The 17115-nt window shown below is 47.3% G+C and overlaps 2 protein-coding genes across 2 annotated transcripts; both read left to right on the top strand.

Moving 5' to 3' along the window:
* The first annotated feature begins 539 nt into the window (after window positions 1-539).
* On the top strand, window positions 540-8241 carry serpine2 (serpin peptidase inhibitor, clade E (nexin, plasminogen activator inhibitor type 1), member 2). Its single transcript, XM_048980544.1, has 9 exons — window positions 540-762; window positions 2086-2364; window positions 2620-2847; window positions 4841-5038; window positions 5362-5557; window positions 5923-6020; window positions 6307-6393; window positions 7278-7361; window positions 7494-8241. The coding sequence occupies exons 2-9, from the start codon at window positions 2106-2108 to the stop codon at window positions 7529-7531; spliced, it is 1188 nt and encodes a 395-aa protein (XP_048836501.1). The 5' UTR covers window positions 540-762; window positions 2086-2105; the 3' UTR covers window positions 7532-8241.
* A 131-nt stretch (window positions 8242-8372) lies between these two features.
* On the top strand, window positions 8373-17078 carry wdfy1 (WD repeat and FYVE domain containing 1). The gene is made up of 12 exons (XM_048980542.1): window positions 8373-8763; window positions 9481-9548; window positions 9803-9876; window positions 10929-10983; window positions 11495-11645; window positions 12312-12424; window positions 12984-13110; window positions 13325-13430; window positions 13714-13815; window positions 14054-14184; window positions 14304-14412; window positions 14605-17078. Exons 1-12 carry the CDS (start codon window positions 8627-8629, stop codon window positions 14662-14664), a joined length of 1233 nt encoding a protein of 410 aa, XP_048836499.1. The 5' UTR covers window positions 8373-8626; the 3' UTR covers window positions 14665-17078.
* Window positions 17079-17115: the final 37 nt, after the last annotated feature.

Raw genomic sequence — 17115 nt, 5'->3', positions numbered from 1 at the left:
GAGTTGAGGATGATTTTTTTTTCCCCCAGTAATCATGCCCATGTTACTGTCCCTCTGGAAGAGTGTGGGGGCCATGCCCCCTCCCCTTCCATCATTCTGCCCCCCAGTCCTCTTTGGCCCTTGGAAAGTGGGCACCAGTCTGCTTCCTGTCTGAATCATGTTCCAGGTCTGTAGTCCCTTTTTCTGATGGTACATTGTGTTTTTTTTTTTTTTTTTTTTAAACAAATTGCTTTAAGAGTAGTGCAGAATAGTGTTTTTGTATCTTGTAGCTTTTTCAAATATTAGTTTGAAGGCATGGCACAAATTACTTTATCAGAGACTGGACGGTTTCCAAGTGCGACTGAGTGAAGCAGGTTTATATGCATATGGAGACGCTACACCTTATAACGGCTGGGAAACCTACCCGCAGTTTCATTTGGACAGAAAGGCCTGGGGGGTTGGGGTTAGCATTATGTCTGCGGAATTTCCTGTTTTGCTGCGGAGTCGCCGCCTCGTCCGCGGCTCTGCTCGGCTCCGTTCGGCTCGGCTCGGGCTTCTTGAGGAGAAGGCGGAGTTCATGGCGGAAGCCCGAGGCGCTGCCTTCACCCCGTCATATAAAGGCAAAAGCCAGCGCATTGCTCTGGATTTCTGAAAGTGCTTTCTGTGTGCATTTCAGGAGACTTGCCTGTACACAGTTCTATATATCTATATTTCTGTATAATTTTCTTCAGTGCGATTAAAGCTGGCTTTATAGGCCGTCCCAGAAAATCGTTGGCTTTTAAGGTAAGCCTTTCTCAGACAGGTGGCCGCTCATGCATGCAGCGTCTCTCGCTTTATGAAGCATTTCAGTAGCGTTGCAGCTGGAGTGCTCCCGATGGCTCCCATTTAATGTCACTGTTGGATGTTTACGTTGTGTTTACCGGGATTTTAACGCGTTACCTGCGTAATCGGCATTTGCATTCTGGGTTTTGTGCGCTCGGTTGTGCAACCAGGTCTATATCTGTATAACAGATCATACGCGCTGCATGAGGTCATGTCGCCAGATTAGTTTGATATCTGTGATGTTCAGGCGGTTCCTTGGTGGTATTAACTGAAGGGTGGCTAGTTTAAGAGGTATGTTTCAGATGCGTATTTTAACGTTTATCTTCTTTATTTTCATTCTGGTGTGTGTGGCAGTATCCGCTGGTTTTATATCATAGCTTGTTATAAAGAAGTAAAAAGACTCACACTTAATGAAAATCTGCTGTTCTTTAAACGCCGAGTGCCCGTTTGCATCCATGATAAAATACCACTTCGTGTATGCATGTGTGCATGCAGGTATATGTGCACATTACTGTTAACATGCCCAGTAGTCTGTGTGAACCCCAAATGTGGATTTTGTGCATTCAGGATCGGTAGTTCTTTCTGGTGGTGAAGAGGTTTAGCATTTGTTTAAAAGCCATCATGCCATTACCCCAATTTACAAGCCTGTGAGTATTCAGACCAGTCCTTGCTAACGAGTTCCCTTTCTGCTAATAAAAAACTGAGGAATTTTAGGGCTTTGAATGCCAAATTTCAACATACTGAGTTTTAACTTTCTGAGCACTGTTATGATCATTAGGTATTGTTTGGATATGCAGCCCAGGGCAGTCGAGTTGTTTGCACCTTAAGACGTAGTTCATCATTGCTGTGACTCACTAAGGGCTTTGATCCTTTCCTGTAGCAGCAATAACTTTGAAAATCAGAGTCCATGATGGTAGACGGCGGGGGCCGATTTCACCTTAATCTGATGTACTTTCTGTGGCCTGTTGTCAAAGCGCATTCCTGTTGTGCCAAGTTAAGATGCGAGAGGAAGGGTGAACGTGCAGGATTGTGTGGACCCTGTCCTCCGCATATCCCACGCACACAGCCTCCTGTGTCTGCGATCATTAGCTGTATTTTACATTTTGATAAGATGTGCTGGGTTCGGTGATGTATCGATTGTGGCATGTTGTGAGTCAGATATAGGGATGTTCCCTTTAGAATGCTGCAAAGCAAATATTTGCCTTTTTGACTATTTTCAATTGAAAGTCTGCCATTCAGGATGACATCCTCAGTTGACACTCCCGCCTCTTCTCCCCCCCTCAGGCTTGATTGCTGATTTCACGATGGGCCCCTACATCACACTGAGCCTCTCTGCCTGTCTGTTCCTCTGCTGCTGGGGGGTGCTCTCTCAATCCCCCTCCTATGGGGAGAGGGGTTCGGATCTGGGCATAAAGGTGTTCCAGCAGGTGGCGCTCTCGCGGCCACAGGAAAACGTGCTGCTGTCTCCCCACGGCATAGCCAGCATCCTCGGCATGCTGCTCCCGGGCGCCGATGGGGAAACGCGCCACCAGCTGGTCACCGCACTACGCTACAAGAAGAATGGTACCTGCTTCCCTCAAGCCCTCCCTCTGCCTTTCAGACTCTTCCTCCATTCCTGCCCTCATTCTCTGTCCTCCATCTCTCCCTCCGCTCTCTCTCTCTCTCTCTCTCTCTCTCTCTCTCTCTCTCTCTCTCTCTCTCTATATATATATATATATATATATATATATATATATATATATAAACAAAAACACATATTAACAGACATTGCACCAAGTTGCAGAAACCTAAACCGACTGTCTTCCATATCTTTCTAAGGTCCCTACAAGATGCTGAAAAAGTTACACAAGAGCTTGACCTCCAAGTTAAACCAGGACATCGTGACCATCGCCAATGCGCTCTTCACCCAGCAAGGCTTTGACATCCATGACAAGTTTGTCGCTACTAACAAAGCCAACTTCCAGTGTGAGGTCCGGCCCCTTGACTTTGCGAACACAGATGGTGCCGCCACCAGCATCAACAGCTGGGTCAAGAACCACACCAAGGGTGAGATCTTGCACAAAACCCTGGTCAGAGTTGACACTTAATAGCTGGAATTAATGGGCATGAGTGTAGGGTTTTTTGTTTGCTTAATATGTGCACGGTCAATGCCTTTTCCTTCAAGCAGATGATTGTTATAGGTTGCTGTTTATCTCAGCCAGATTAGTTTAGATCATGCTTGCGTTATGCCGTAAATAAGACCCTTGTAACCAATTTTTTGGCTTGCGTTACCACTTCCCTGGAGTTCTTCATCCACACTACTTCTGGAAGTAATTAACACTTAGGAACTGGAGTTTAGTTTGTCTTTTAATGTCCCAGTGTAGCCAGTATGCCAATACTCTCTGCCAAAGTTTAATTAGTCCGTGAAGTTCCCTCCAATAGCCAAGGTATCAAGTTAACTGTTTGTCATTACAGTGGCAGTCAGTACGTTTACATGCACACTAAGAAGATCGAATTTTTATGTTAGTCTGACTAAAACCGGACTTCTGAAGTGCATGTAAACATCTTAGTCTGACTGAAATCGACCTAAATCAAATTTCTCGAAATCGGACTAAGACACCCAGATAATACGACTGGGAGTCGATTTACTCTTTTGCTCCTTCCTGCATGTATAAGCTCAATCGCACTGAAACTGGACTAGGCGCTCTGCACATGCTCCACACTTTCCGCCTGGGCTTTAACCTGAAAGTAACAGAAGAATCCGGTACAGAGAAGAAGCTTAGAGCATAACGGAGGACGTACAGCACGTACGAGATGCACAGCGCTGCAAGGCTGTCCAATTCACCGCTCAATTAAAGGGCACTTTTCCACCACACCAGATACTTCAAGAAAGTACCAAAAGTACGGTACTTCAAGGTGTTGGTTTTCCACTAGTGTAACAACTGGTATCGGCGCCAAATGACATCACAACGTCAGGCAGGGTATTTTGTACTGAATTCGAAAAAATGGCTGTAGTAGGACTGGATAACGTGTGATATTAATATCAACATCACATGTCATGCACATCCAGTTCTTATATCGCTAGTCGGCTAGATTAAGATCAGGCTTTTTTATACCTTCAGTTTAGTATGGATATTATAGAGCTGGGAGTTTAAGTCTCGCTAAAACATTTTTACTCTCATAGGGAAAAAACCAAGTTTTGCAATTTTAATTATTAATTTTCATGATTATCTAGTATGTGTTTAAAAATCAGTTTACAGTTTACCTCTGCTGCTTTTGCATGAGCGCTGCATGTATTCTCTGAGACAATCGTTAATCATTTTCATCCTTGCCATTTAAATCACACCTAGATGGGTTCATGAGAAATGTATGGTCAACTCCCTTTGTTTCATAAATACCCCAACATTTATGAGACAGTATATTTTATAAAATGTTATTTCTTGTTATGCTGTCCTGATCTTGTTGTATCTATTCTTCCTGACTAGATCCCAATTAAAGCGCGTGCCACTTTATTTCTCCACACACCTATTATTATTATTATTGTTTTTTTTTTTTACATCTGTGACGTAATGGGTCAACCGGCAAAAAGCCTGACACCAGCAAGCTAAAAGGAGCCATATCGCCACCTATGGTAGCGGAGTCTGACATACTTCAGTCAATAAATCGATTCCCCTCCCATGCATGTATATTGGGATAAGGGCAGTCGTCCGATTAAATGGCATAGTCAAGCTATAACCGTAACTGGACTAAGCTGTGCATGTACATGTAGTGAGTGATGTGACTCTTCACTTAGTGTCTGGGTGAAATGACTGTGGTGTCCCCATCACATCGACTCCCTACATTTTTTGACACTTATGTGTCCCCTGGCATGTGCCTGAGAAGTCTGGCATGGTGGGAAGTGCTCAGAATGTGTGACTTGCCACATCTGTGACATTAGGATGTAAACCAGGCTGTATTGATAGTGGGATTCTCTGTCCTGTTAATACTTCAGCTTTGAAAGGTGTCCTGAAGGAACTTTGACGAGAACTTTGGTTTTAACATCACATCTGTCCCTGTCCAGGGGTGATTCCGCGTCTAATCGAGCCCCAAATGTTGGATCCAGCCTTCACTCGCTTGGTGGTGCTCAACTCCATCTACTTCAAGGGGCTGTGGAAGTCTCGCTTCCAGCTGGAAAACACCAAGATGAGGAATTTTCACTTGGCGGATGGCACCATCTCCAAAGTGCCCATGATGTCACAGCTGAATGTTTTCAACATCGGTGAGTCTAGTGCCCCCTTTTCCACTCCTGTCATCTATGCCAGTTTTGACAGTGGTCAGGCTTCTGAGTGTGACTCACTGGGATTTTATTTGCAGAAGGCTGTGATTTAATTCCGCCCTGTACTGACCGTGCAGTTAAGAGGTGGAAGGTCCACCACAAGAGGTCTTTGCTTTCTTTAGAGTAGTTTCAGAACTTTATAGCAGATTATGCGTAGAGGTTAGAGTCCTGCATGGGCCTGAAATGTCAGCCTGAGTTTGACCTGAATCTGCTGTCGAGCTTGCAGGCCTCTAGTGGAATCTAACACATCTTTGTCGACCCATCAGGCCAGGCCGTCACTCCGCAGGGTCTCAAGTTCAAGGTGGTGGAGCTACCATACCATGGTAACATCAGTATGCTGATCGCCCTGCCCCCCGAGGAGGACGTGTCCCTTTCGGCGATCATCCCCCATGTCAGCACTACCGCCGTGCAGGGCTGGGTGCGGCTGCTCACTCAGAGGAAGGTTCGGCTGCTGTTGCCCAGGTGAGCGCCGCCCTTGTGGCCTCAGAAGGTCGACAGGCTGTTTTCATGGTATCCTGAACCAGCAGTGAGCACCCATTCAGTGTCGGTGTGCTGTGACACCATGATTCACCTTCTGGTAGCTGCTTCCCCTTTAATGTCTGTACTACTACATCTACTGTAAAATCACAACGATCTCAGTTTCAGGAAACCCATTAGTCTTTGCCCCCTTTATCACAAACTCTTGTGACGTTTGCATCATGCCAGGAGATGTTGCGTTTCTTTCAAAGCACATCTGTAGAGCTTAAATGAGCTGGGTCAGCCTGCCCCCCCTGTCTGCTGGACCTCTTCCTCATCCTCTCCTTCTCTCCGACTCTGTCCCCCTGAAGGTTTTCTGCAGAGGCTGAGGTTGACCTGAAAGACCCACTCTCCGCCTTGGGGATCACCAATATGTTTTCTATGGGCAAAGCTGATTTTAAGCACATAAGTAAGTAACACGAGGTGTCACTCCCCTGCAGAGCAGGGTGTAGCCATTTGCACTGGGACATTTTCAGGAAGAGCCTGACGCTGTTTGTATGCGTATGTGACCGATAATTACAGTCGATGACTCATGTCTCATGGCCTGGTGTGATTTTTATTTATTTTTTTTATGGTTTCTTTTGAGAAACTTTACTTCCAAGTGAGGGGGGAAAATGCTATTTGTGACTGTTCAGTGCCCCCTAGAGGTGACATAGCAAATGTTTATTTACTTGATATGACTGTTTTGCTTTAAGGTGCAGAGCCTCTGCACGTCTCCAAAGCTCTACAGAAAGCTAAGATTGAAGTCACAGAAGAAGGAACTAAAGCTGCTGCTGCAACAAGTAAGGAGATGATAAGAGGGTGTAGGCCCACCCATAATGCACCTTTGCGTTAGGGCGCCAGTAGGGGCGGGGCTAACCCAGCCATAGCACTAAAAGCAGACTTTTACCTCTGTGTCGAATTGACGTCATAAGTATGGTGTAGCTGTGGACCATACACAGCAGCCTATGCCATAGCCTGACGTGCATCTCCCCAGAAATGTAATTACGCATGGAGCTGACACAGACCGCAAGAACCGTGATTGGACCCCTTAGTAGCAATGCGTTTTCTTTATGGGAGTGAAGCATTCATCCCTAGGTGTACTGATACCTCTAACAAACTGATGTGCTATTTATATCTAGCATGAAATAACCCACCGCAGGCGTCATAGCAACAGGTTTAACAAAACGCAGGAGGACTGTGCCAATTTCGCTTACCTCCATTAAGTTTATTTGCACTTTACATGACTAGAAAAGTAAAAAGTAGTATAGACACTAATTTAATCAGGTAAAATGCAGAAAAAGTGACTTTGAAGTGCCTTAACATTTTTCCAAATTTGTCTACGATAAGTTTGGAGCAGCAGAAATACCAGGACTCGATTCATGGATACTTTAATTTTTTTTGTTTGTTTGTTTCCGTTTCAATTGTGTGATTCAACAATTGAATATATCGCAGGGTGGAAAGACAATAAATGCAACATCTAAAATTATGCATCACCTCGTGTTTTGCTAGTGTAATTGCTGCGCAACAGACACACCAGTGCCCAAGTATGAATGCTCACAACTGTGTAGGTCACTTCCGTAGGTCATGGAGTAGGCTTGACGCAAGTGTAACTCAGCCTTAAGTCACTGTGATGCACTGGTAGCTGGTGAGCAAAGGGGGTGTAACCTGCCTTTGTCATACACAGCTGCAATCCTGCTGGCGAGATCATCTCCCCCGTGGGTCACCGTGGACAGACCGTTCCTCTTCATCATCCGGCACAACCCCACAGGTACGAAGGCGTGGATCTTAACTCTCGCACTGCTCATCCCTCATCCTTCCATTCCCATGCTATATTGCTGAGTTATTGCATGTGGTTGTAACATGCAAGCACAGTGTGTAAATGTTACGGTCTCCTCTGTAGGTACAATTCTCTTCATGGGTCAGATGAACAAGCCGTGAGGGCTTCCCGTTGGAGGACACAAGCAGGACGTCTTTCCGAAGCACAAGTTCTACTCCAAAGCCAAAAGGGACACGAAGGACTCGGACGAACATGTCCTGCTCATCTGTCTGTCTGCGCGCATCATGCGGTGATCGTTTAATGAGTGGGGACTTATCCCTTGGTGTTTGTCTTAGAGAACCATACCAATGTAGACATGTAAGAGATTATATTCTTAGCCATTCTCCATGCATGTGCCGTTTCCCCCCTCTGCCCCTCGTACTGGGTGAACACTCTTTCCCGGCAGGTTACTCCAATACTGTAATGCTGCTGCTGTAAAGTTTGATATGTATATAATATATAAATGTATATATATTAATTTTCCTCTAAATGTCTTAATGTATTTTCATGGCATTTCAGCATCTTTTTATTTTATAAATACGACAGAAATGACCACCAGTGCAACTTTACGATCGGGGCAAGTTTTTAGATTTAGTCACCCAAGTTTATATCATATATATATGGAAATACTTATTTTTTTCTTTTAGCCGTGGTTTTGCAGATATATTCCCTGTAAAGCCATCTGTTACTGTCGAAGTATTTCTCTGAAGTAGTATTGTGTTAAGTCGACAGTTATTTATTTACATTTCCTTGCCGTTTTATACAACTTTGTTTCCCAAGCGTTTCTCTGTCTGTAACAATGCAGTATTTAATAAAGTATTAAATTGGGAAATGGCTGAATGTTTTATTTATCATGATGAGCGGTCATGCATGTGTGTGAACTCACCGGACTGAGTAAACGCTCACGAATTAAAAACCCGAGTAACGTTACTTCAGGCATCAGCGGCGGAGAAATGGAGACCCCTGCCGATACACAGGAAACACACTGTGCCCGCTGCCATAAAGAAGCGCCTTGCGTGCTGCTGATATTAAGTGGGAACATGTTTTAGTGTCTTACCCGGGAGGAGAAGCGCTTTCGGTTTCAGTTTCGCTGCGAAAAGCTGAAGATTTACCTGCGGCGCGGCCCTGCGCGGCTCCGTTTCCCTCCGGTCAGCTGACTTGAAAAGAGGGAGAGAGGAGGAGGAGGAAAAGAGGAAAAAAACGGAACGAAAATAGACATGGCGGCGGAGATCCACTCGAGGCCTCAGAGCTCCAGACCCGTCCTGTTAAACAAGATCGAGGGGCACCAGGATGCGGTGAACGCCGCTCTGCTCATACCGAAAGAAGACGGCGTGATCACGGTCAGCGAGGACCGGTAAGCGCCGCCGAGCTGCGCCTGGACGGCCTCTCGGACTCCCCGGCGTTTGGGGATTCTGTTTTTGGAGACCGACACCGGCACCGATCGCAGTTTAAACCGACTTTCGCTCGGTCTGTGTCCGGTTAGGTTCAAGGTTCAACGATTTCAGTTCTTTGTTTGGCTCAGTTAGCCAGCCAGTACTGGCACCCCTCTAATACTCGTTTACAGTTCGTACTAAGTTAGCGAAACGTAACTCCAGTTCTTCTTAAGTTTTGCTTTAGAAGTCGCTAAGCGTGATTTTGCTGTGCTGCATGATGGCCTTACTGTCTCGTCATACGGAGTATTGCCACTTGAAGCCCATGTGGCTCCTTGGGCGGCCGCCTATATCGCCTATAGGCTTGACTGGCTCTGCATTTCAACACCATCGCGGCACGCTTTGTGTCTGCAGCTGTTCACCGCTCTTCATCCGGCCTGTTGCAGGTCGCTTTCACAGTCTCATGTGCACGTAAACCGATAAACACGCCCGGGACTCGCATTGCTTAGCTGGTCCAAACTTTTACGTCAGCTGTAATGTAGCTTTACTCTCCGGGGGTAGTCCAAAACCCTAATATCACCGAGGCTGAATGTTTTATTTATGATGATGCTAATATCACCGAGGAAAAAAGACTCGCACAGTCGTGACGGTACTGGAGTAATTTTATTTTTGAGAAATCTAACAAGTCTTATCCCTGACAGGACCATCCGGGTCTGGCTGAAACGGGACAGTGGGCAGTACTGGCCCAGTATCTACCACACCGTGTCCTGTAAGTCTGATCCTGATGGCTAATGTCTGTCGTTCATTCTACTTTGTGCTTTGTTTAAATTAACCTGGTTAGGAATTGAAAGCTGACACTGAGCACTTTGAGTACTTTTTTGCATTTATTGAATGTCAGTGGTAGTTTATCTCATTTGGTTCTTGCTATACTGGATAGATGGATGAATAGTTGGTTTTTCTATCTATGCTTTCTCTATGACCTGTACAGAGTAGCACATTCAATAAAGCTTCTGTTATTCATAGCACCCTGTTCCTCTTTGGAATATCACCATGAGAGCAAACGTGTCTTCGTGGGCCAGGACAACGGTGCTGTTGTGGTAGGAAGCCGTGTCTGACCAGCGCTCAGCTCCACCTCCAGTTTGTCAAACGCACAGTTTAATCGTTAAGGGGCCTTAGGCTCAGAAGTGCTGTGGTGAAAGGAGAAATGAAAGCCACTGTGGGTCAGCGTTATGCAGCCTGGCCAATCATGACCTAGCTTAATCCAGGGAAGACCAATGAGAAGTCAGTTAGGGCAGTCAGTGATTTTTAGATCGCAATACTCCCATCCAATAGGGGCTTCTGGTTTTCCTTTGCTGGTATATCTGTGGTATGTTGCATTAATTATTATGCACCAAAAAACTTGATATTCTAGTCTGATCTTTTCATAATTTAATAATTAAGTCTTAATTTAAATTCTGTACTATTCATAAATGGATTTTGTTGTAACAAACATTTTTCAAGTAAATGGAGTAAGGGAATAGTTTGCATCAAATCATAGGTGAACGGAGTGGTGGCTCTGAGGTTAGGGCTCTGTGCCAGCAACTAGAAGGTTGCTGGTTCAAATCCCATGAATGCCCAGAGTGATTGTACTCTGTTGGGCCCTTGAGCAAAGGCCCTTAACCTGCGAATGCTTCATCCCGGGTGTGACGTTAATCTACATCCAGCCCTATAAGCAGGTTAGTGGCAGGATTGGCTCTCCAGCCACCGGAAAATACGTCACACTGGTCCATTCCGACCAGTGTGGCGCTGAAGTATCACATGGCTGAAGCTTTTTTGGTGGTTTGTCGTGTGGTGGGTGTGGAAATGCACTGTAATCAGTGTAGGCTCCTTACCTCTACGGGTTGCTTGCCGGTACTAAGGTCAGCTTTGCGTAGTCATTAGTCATTAAGGTCATTATTGCCTATTTTCAGCCAAATGTCATCGATGCAGATCAGCTCAGCAAATTCTGAACTGGCCCTTTAATGGTGGATGTAGGTCACATTATGTTATGACATGGTCATCACTCCCTGTCAAATATGGAATCTGTCTGAGCTGAACTTGTCTCGATCGTTTGGCCAGTAGCAGGAAAACACATTTATATTATTTATTTTTTTTTAACTGTACTTCACAGGAGTTTAGCATCTCGGAGGATTTTAACAAGATGAACCATGTGAAAACGTACCCAGGTAGGTGAGCTTTCGTCAGCTTTCATAAGCCCCGTCTTCCACCGATATTCGGTCTCAGGCTGTTGCTGCTTATGTTGGGCTTGTAGTTGCGTCTCGTACCATGTGCCCACTAGGGGGCATCTTTCCCCACAGTGGAGGGTACCTGGGGGTCCCTTGTCTCTATGACCCACATGGTCGTCAGCTGCTCCCCTCCCTACCGTTTCCAGACTAGGCTCCCCCATGGGGCTCGCGGAAGGCTACTCCTGTGATGGCTTCCTGATCAGTGCTGCTCATTCATATTCCTCGTGTTTGAAGGAGTAAAGAGGAGGCACATCTCCCCGTTATCAGGCTGTTGCTTTGTGACCCGCTAAGCCCTCTGATGTGAATGCGGAAGGACTGCTCCCCCCGCCCCATAGGCGGTTTTCAGCAATGAGGCTGAATTGTTCTGTAGTTTCTTCACCTCCTCCTGAAGGCGATGTCTCTGTGTTCCCTGCCTGTCTCCATGTCCCTGTGTCCGTGTCCATGTTGGCAGCCCATCAGAACCGCGTATCGGCCATCGTCTTCTCTCTGGAGAGCGACTGGGTAGTCACCGCTGGGCACGACAAGTACATCAGCTGGATGTGCACACGCAGTGGCGCCATGTTGGGCCGGCACTGCTTCACAGCCTGGGCCTCCTGCCTACAGTACCCTTTACTCAGTCACGCCCTCTAGTGGTAGGGGGAACGGCTCATTTTTCCTTTAAACATTAATCCCCTTTGGCTGGTCAGTGGGCTGATGTCATTTCGTCCTGGGTCATCAGACCTTCGTGTCGTCAGAGTCACTGCTGATGGGTTACAGTTTCATAAACGGGGACAGCCAATTGGAAACCTTATAACTGCAGATGTTTGCGTGTTTTCTGCTTAAAAATAGATGGGCATGGATGTGAGAGGCACACAGTGCCCTGTTCACCCTGGGAGGGGGGGATGACTGGAGACCTATTTTGTCTTGATGTTCAAGCGGTGGAATTCTCCAGAGATCCTTGTAGCATGAATTTAGCCAAGCACAGGGTGAGAATCGCAGTTATCTCTCAGGTGCTGCTCTTCTGTAAAACTGATAAAAATTCCCCCTTCCGAAAACCATTTCCAGTTCCTCATGAGGCGGATTTTACGCTTTACCATTTTGCTCAGCATAAAATTAGTGTATAGCATTGGCCGGTTATGACTCCGATTTTACTGTTTTCCCCTAAAATGTATTTGCCTTTGAAACGGCCCTCCATCCCTGAGGAGGGCACCTCCGTCTCATTTACGCACCCATCCTTTCACTGTGACCGTGTACTCGTTCGGCCGGCTCGACCTTAACCAACTGCTCAGATATGACAACGAAACTCAGCACACCTTTGTGGGCGACTATGCCGGCCAGATCACCCTGCTAAGGCTGGAGAGGCAGAAGTGCTCCGTCATCACCACCCTGAAAGGCCATGAGGGTAAGTGGGACTGGCCGCGGCGTGGAAAGCGAGCGCCTTGTCAGATTTACAGTGAGGCGCCCTGCGCCCCTGCCTCCAGGCTAGCGGGGCGTGGTAACACGGAGGCAAACAGGAAGCAGGTGTGTGTTGCACAGACTGTCCTCTGTCCTGAGTGCGATGCCTCTACCATCAAGCTGCCATTGTGTGTCACACAAAGAGAGCGCGGTACAAAGGCATTTCAGTGCCTCCCTTTCGCCCAGGCTGCTGTAGCAGTGGCGTCAGAAGGCTGGTGTTCGGAAACCCAGGCCGCAAATGCAAAGGGCGTGCCTCTTCCCAGCTTCGCTAGCAGGGGAGGGGGCTGCTCTGTTCCGGGTGTTGGGGATCCTCTTATTTTTCATGGGGGGACAGCCCTCGCGCTGTGTCGCAGCTACCTGTGATCAGATCTGTGCTGGGTGGGCAGAGCTGGTGAGCAGAGCTGGTGTTCCACCCCACAGCAGCCCCCCCCCCAGGATTGTTCAGGTGGGGTTACTCAGTCGGTAACAACCTGCACCACAGCCCTGTTTTCTAACCTTTTCTTCAGGGAGCATTGGCACTCTCTGGTGGGATCCCGTGCAGAGGCTGCTGTTTTCCGGGGCCTCAGACCACAGCATCATCATGTGGGACATCGGGGGGCGGAAAGGCCACACGCTGCTCCTCCAGGGCCACCAGTAAGGGGCGGCACCACTCTGCTCTGCTGAGTAGATGAATAAAACCATAGGCTGTGTTGGTTGGGGTAGTTTGAGCTAAGGGTGATTCAGTTAATTTATACCTTATTTTTTTTGGGTGAATGGGATGGTGGTGTTAATTTTGACCCCACCCTCTTTGTTTTTCGGCACTCTTGGTGGTTTGCCCTGCCCCCACATTTCTTTGCTTTGCCCCCAGTGAGCGCGTGCAGGCCCTTTGCTACCTGCAGCTGACACGGCAGCTCTTGTCCTGCTCTGCCGACGGGGGGATGACCGTCTGGAACATGGACACGCCCCGGGAGGAGGTGATGTGCCTCGCCGGCTTCCCCTATCTCTCCTCCCGTTAAGCCCCACCCCCTGCGTCTTTGTGTGAGCAGCGGCAAGTTGAGACGCTGCTTCCTTCATTTCACACATTCCGTCCGTCTCCTTGGTTACTGACCTTACCGACCATGATCTCTCACCTTGTTGGCGATGATGTTTACATTCTTTCCTTTGTTAGCTTCTACAAACAGTCATGCTGTGTGCATGGGGACGTCATTTAGCTTATAACCCCCCCCTCCATTTCATCATTTTCCCCCCTCCCCCCAGGCCCCACAGTGGCAGGATTGTGACTCCTGTCAAAAGTGTGAGCAGCCCTTCTTCTGGAACCTGAAGCAGATGTGGGACACTAAAACCCTGGGGCTGCGGCAGGTGAGGAGAGGCCTGGCCTCCTTGTGCTCTAAGGTTTAATCTTCATTAGCTGCAACATCACCCCCTAGTGGCATGTAGAGGTACAAGCTACATAGTGGAAGTGGTGATCAGACAGTTGTACCACATCCAGACCAACATGCTAAGAATGGCATTGCAGGGATACGACAATGTATTCATCTGACCAAGTTATCCTCCCTCTCAACTTTGACCATTGGCCTATGCCTTGCTGCTTCCTCAGCACCACTGCAGGAAGTGCGGGAAAGCTGTGTGCGGGAAGTGCAGCTCCAAGCGCTCCAGCTACCCCATCATGGGTTTTGAGTTCCAAGTGCGAGTCTGCGACCCTTGCTATGAGTCCATCCGAGACGAGGAGTGAGTACGCTCACACGAGGAGTGTGTTTGGTGACATCATAGATGTGTTTGGTGACATCATAGATGTGTTTGGTGACATCATGGATGTGTTTGGTGACATCATGACCTCCATGTTCCAGCCGGACTCCCCTGGCCACCTTCCACGAGGGGAAGCACAACATTGCACACATGGACATGGATCCGTCGCGGGGCCTGATGGTGACTTGCGGTAGTGACCGTGTGGTCAAGGTGAGTCTCATAGACTGCTGCTGCCTCTCGTGTTCTTTAAACCCACCATAGTGAAAAGGATAATGTACTCAATTCTGAAAAGTAACAGAGAAGCAAAACATTGGCTAAGCTTGTGTCTATGGGTCATGTGCCGCCGGGCTTGATGCTGACCCCCCTACCGCCATTCTGTTCTCTCTCCTGTTCTGTGCCCAGATCTGGGACATGACTCAGGTGGTGGGGTGCAGCATAGCCACAGGATTCTCCCCGCGCTGAGTGATGGCCCCCTCTCACCCCCTGCCCTGCCCACCCGCCCCATCTACCTTCTGCTAGACCCGTCCAGCTGACAGACATCCATCTCGGATCAGCCTCGGACAGTGACATCTTCCTCACCTGCTCGCTCCCCCATCAAACGCACTACATTAACACTCACAAGTGACACGACACACCCACCAAACACGTGTGCGTCGAGTATACAGGAGCTTCTCCAAGCAGGATGGCCTGTGATGCACCCAGTCCAAACATGGCAGGATCAGCCCCAGTTTATGTGCTGTGATCTTCCTGCAGCCGTTTTGACCTGACCTCCACCACCCTGCCTGTGCCCCCTCCCACTCATACCACCTCCCATCTATCCCGCCCATCCAACCGTGGAGCGTAAATGTTTTGTTTTTTTTTAAACCCTTGCAAATTTGAAGCACAAGTTAATAGTTTTGTGGGGTTGGCTGGCTCATGCTAATGTGGAAAAACTGCGGAGCCAGTTATATGCCAGCCAGCTGAAGGGGGCGCTGTCGCGCTTGATGGACGAGGTGTTCAGGGGCCTCGTAAAAGCACATTTTGAAGGGGTGGGAGGGCATGGGGGCAGTCACTGGGCACCCCCCAATAAAACTGCAAAAGACCTTGTCTCTTACGTATTCAGCCCTTGTAGTGACGATGGTGATACCAACTTCTGCTGGTCTCTCCTCCTCCCTGTCTGAGCTCCTGAGCTCCTTTATCTCTGTGCAAAGCTTATGAATTCCTTCACTAGATGGCCTTAAAGTTCTCTGTAACGCATTGGTTGCCTCTGGGGAACCAGTCGCTCGTGCCGGAGGCTGAGGTGGCCGCGGAGATGCCTGTCTGCACAGCTGTCCTCTCCCGGCTGAGTCTCGCTTTACTGTGTGACCGGAGTCAGTTCAGTGCTTTCTACTGGCAGTGATTTGGGTATATTTATATACTGTTGAGAGATTAAACATTCAGCATCTTCAGTGCTGAATTTATGGGGCTTTTATTAGATGTTTATAGATGTAGAGTAGATTGATTCACAGAGTAGATAGAAATCTATCTCTGGGCGCAAATGAAGTGAAAATAAAACGCACTGTAGTATCAACTGCATTTTGATATCTTTACATCTGCCTCAAAGCCTGTGGGTTTGTGTGCAAACTGAGCAGTGTGACAAAAAAGAAGCACTTCTGGTCAAGCAGGGTCTCGCAGAAAAGTGCTGAGGGCTCTAGGCAAACCGTTCCACTGGCCACAGACTGCAGGACCTCTAGTTTTCAGTGTTTCCACGGTTTATGTTGTATTTTAGCTGCCTTCATCAATCCCTGCATGTAATTGGTTGCTGTCGGTGTTCCCACGGTCTGTTATGTTGTATTTTAGCTGTCCTCATCAATGCCTGCATGGATTTCTCTGGGCCTGAATAACATGTAAGGGTTATTTTTCCCAGTATGGCACAGACTCGCACAGCTGACGGTTTTGTGAGCAAATACTAATTTTAAGAATGTTTTGTTTTTGATACTGCTTTTGCAGGTTTGCAGTATTGTGTTGTTTGGGACCATTTTAGTGGCACACTGTAAAAAAAAAAACTGCTAATTTTGTGGTCGGATCACTAAAATGCTATCTAAGTATGAGTATCCATTTCTCCTGTATGTTCCAGTAACTTCCGTGTATATGGAGCCCTGTAGCCTGTATTTACTATGGTATATTGAGTTGTCCCTACTGGGTGTTGATACAGCTGGTAAAGTTGAAAGTTTGATGACAATCCTAGAGCAGCACCTGGATATGAGGCCCATTATATACCATTTCAGTCAAGTCCACTTTTACCAACATTTCCGGTACTCTGTAATTTTCCGAAAAACGATGGCACTTTTGAATAATTCTCATTTCTATGTTGTTGGTGTAAATTGCAATGTCATTGTCCACCAGTAGGTGTGCAGTTGTGCTGGAAAGGGGGCAGTGTGCTGTTTGGACTTGATGCATGTGCCAGTTGTTAGGTTCGAAAATGTTGAGTTCAAAATAATCGCTAGTAATTTCCTTCTCATTTAAGCCACAGCTTGGTTGTATATGTGTTTACTATCACTATATAGAGTAGTAAGTAAAAGATATTATTTAATTACATGACACTGTGTTGTTGTTTTACATTTGGAGTTAACCCACCACCCCCATAACTGCCTTTAATGGCCACTTCACCTCAACCCCCCCACGAAGGATGGTGCAGTTGGGGCTGCTTCCGGGGACCGTCACCTTGTAACGTACCAGCTGTGACATACGTTGTGAATCGGCAGCTGCTGCATCCTGCACACCAGCCCTTGTAGTTATCATACTGTTGTGTCTAGCCGGTATTTTTAAAGTGGACAAACCTGCCAGTTTGTGTTGAAGCCCTGCAGTGAAAGGATGGTGTGGATTCTGGAAGCTCAATAAAGTTATACTTATTAAAAGTGAAAGTGTTGTTTGTGACGCTCCCTTTCCTAACAG

Source organism: Brienomyrus brachyistius, chromosome 17 (assembly GCF_023856365.1).
Source record: "Brienomyrus brachyistius isolate T26 chromosome 17, BBRACH_0.4, whole genome shotgun sequence".
Classification (NCBI taxonomy): domain Eukaryota; kingdom Metazoa; phylum Chordata; class Actinopteri; order Osteoglossiformes; family Mormyridae; genus Brienomyrus; species Brienomyrus brachyistius.
The sequence above is the reverse complement of the archived record's forward strand: the minus strand, read 5'-3'. Positions and strand labels throughout refer to the sequence as shown.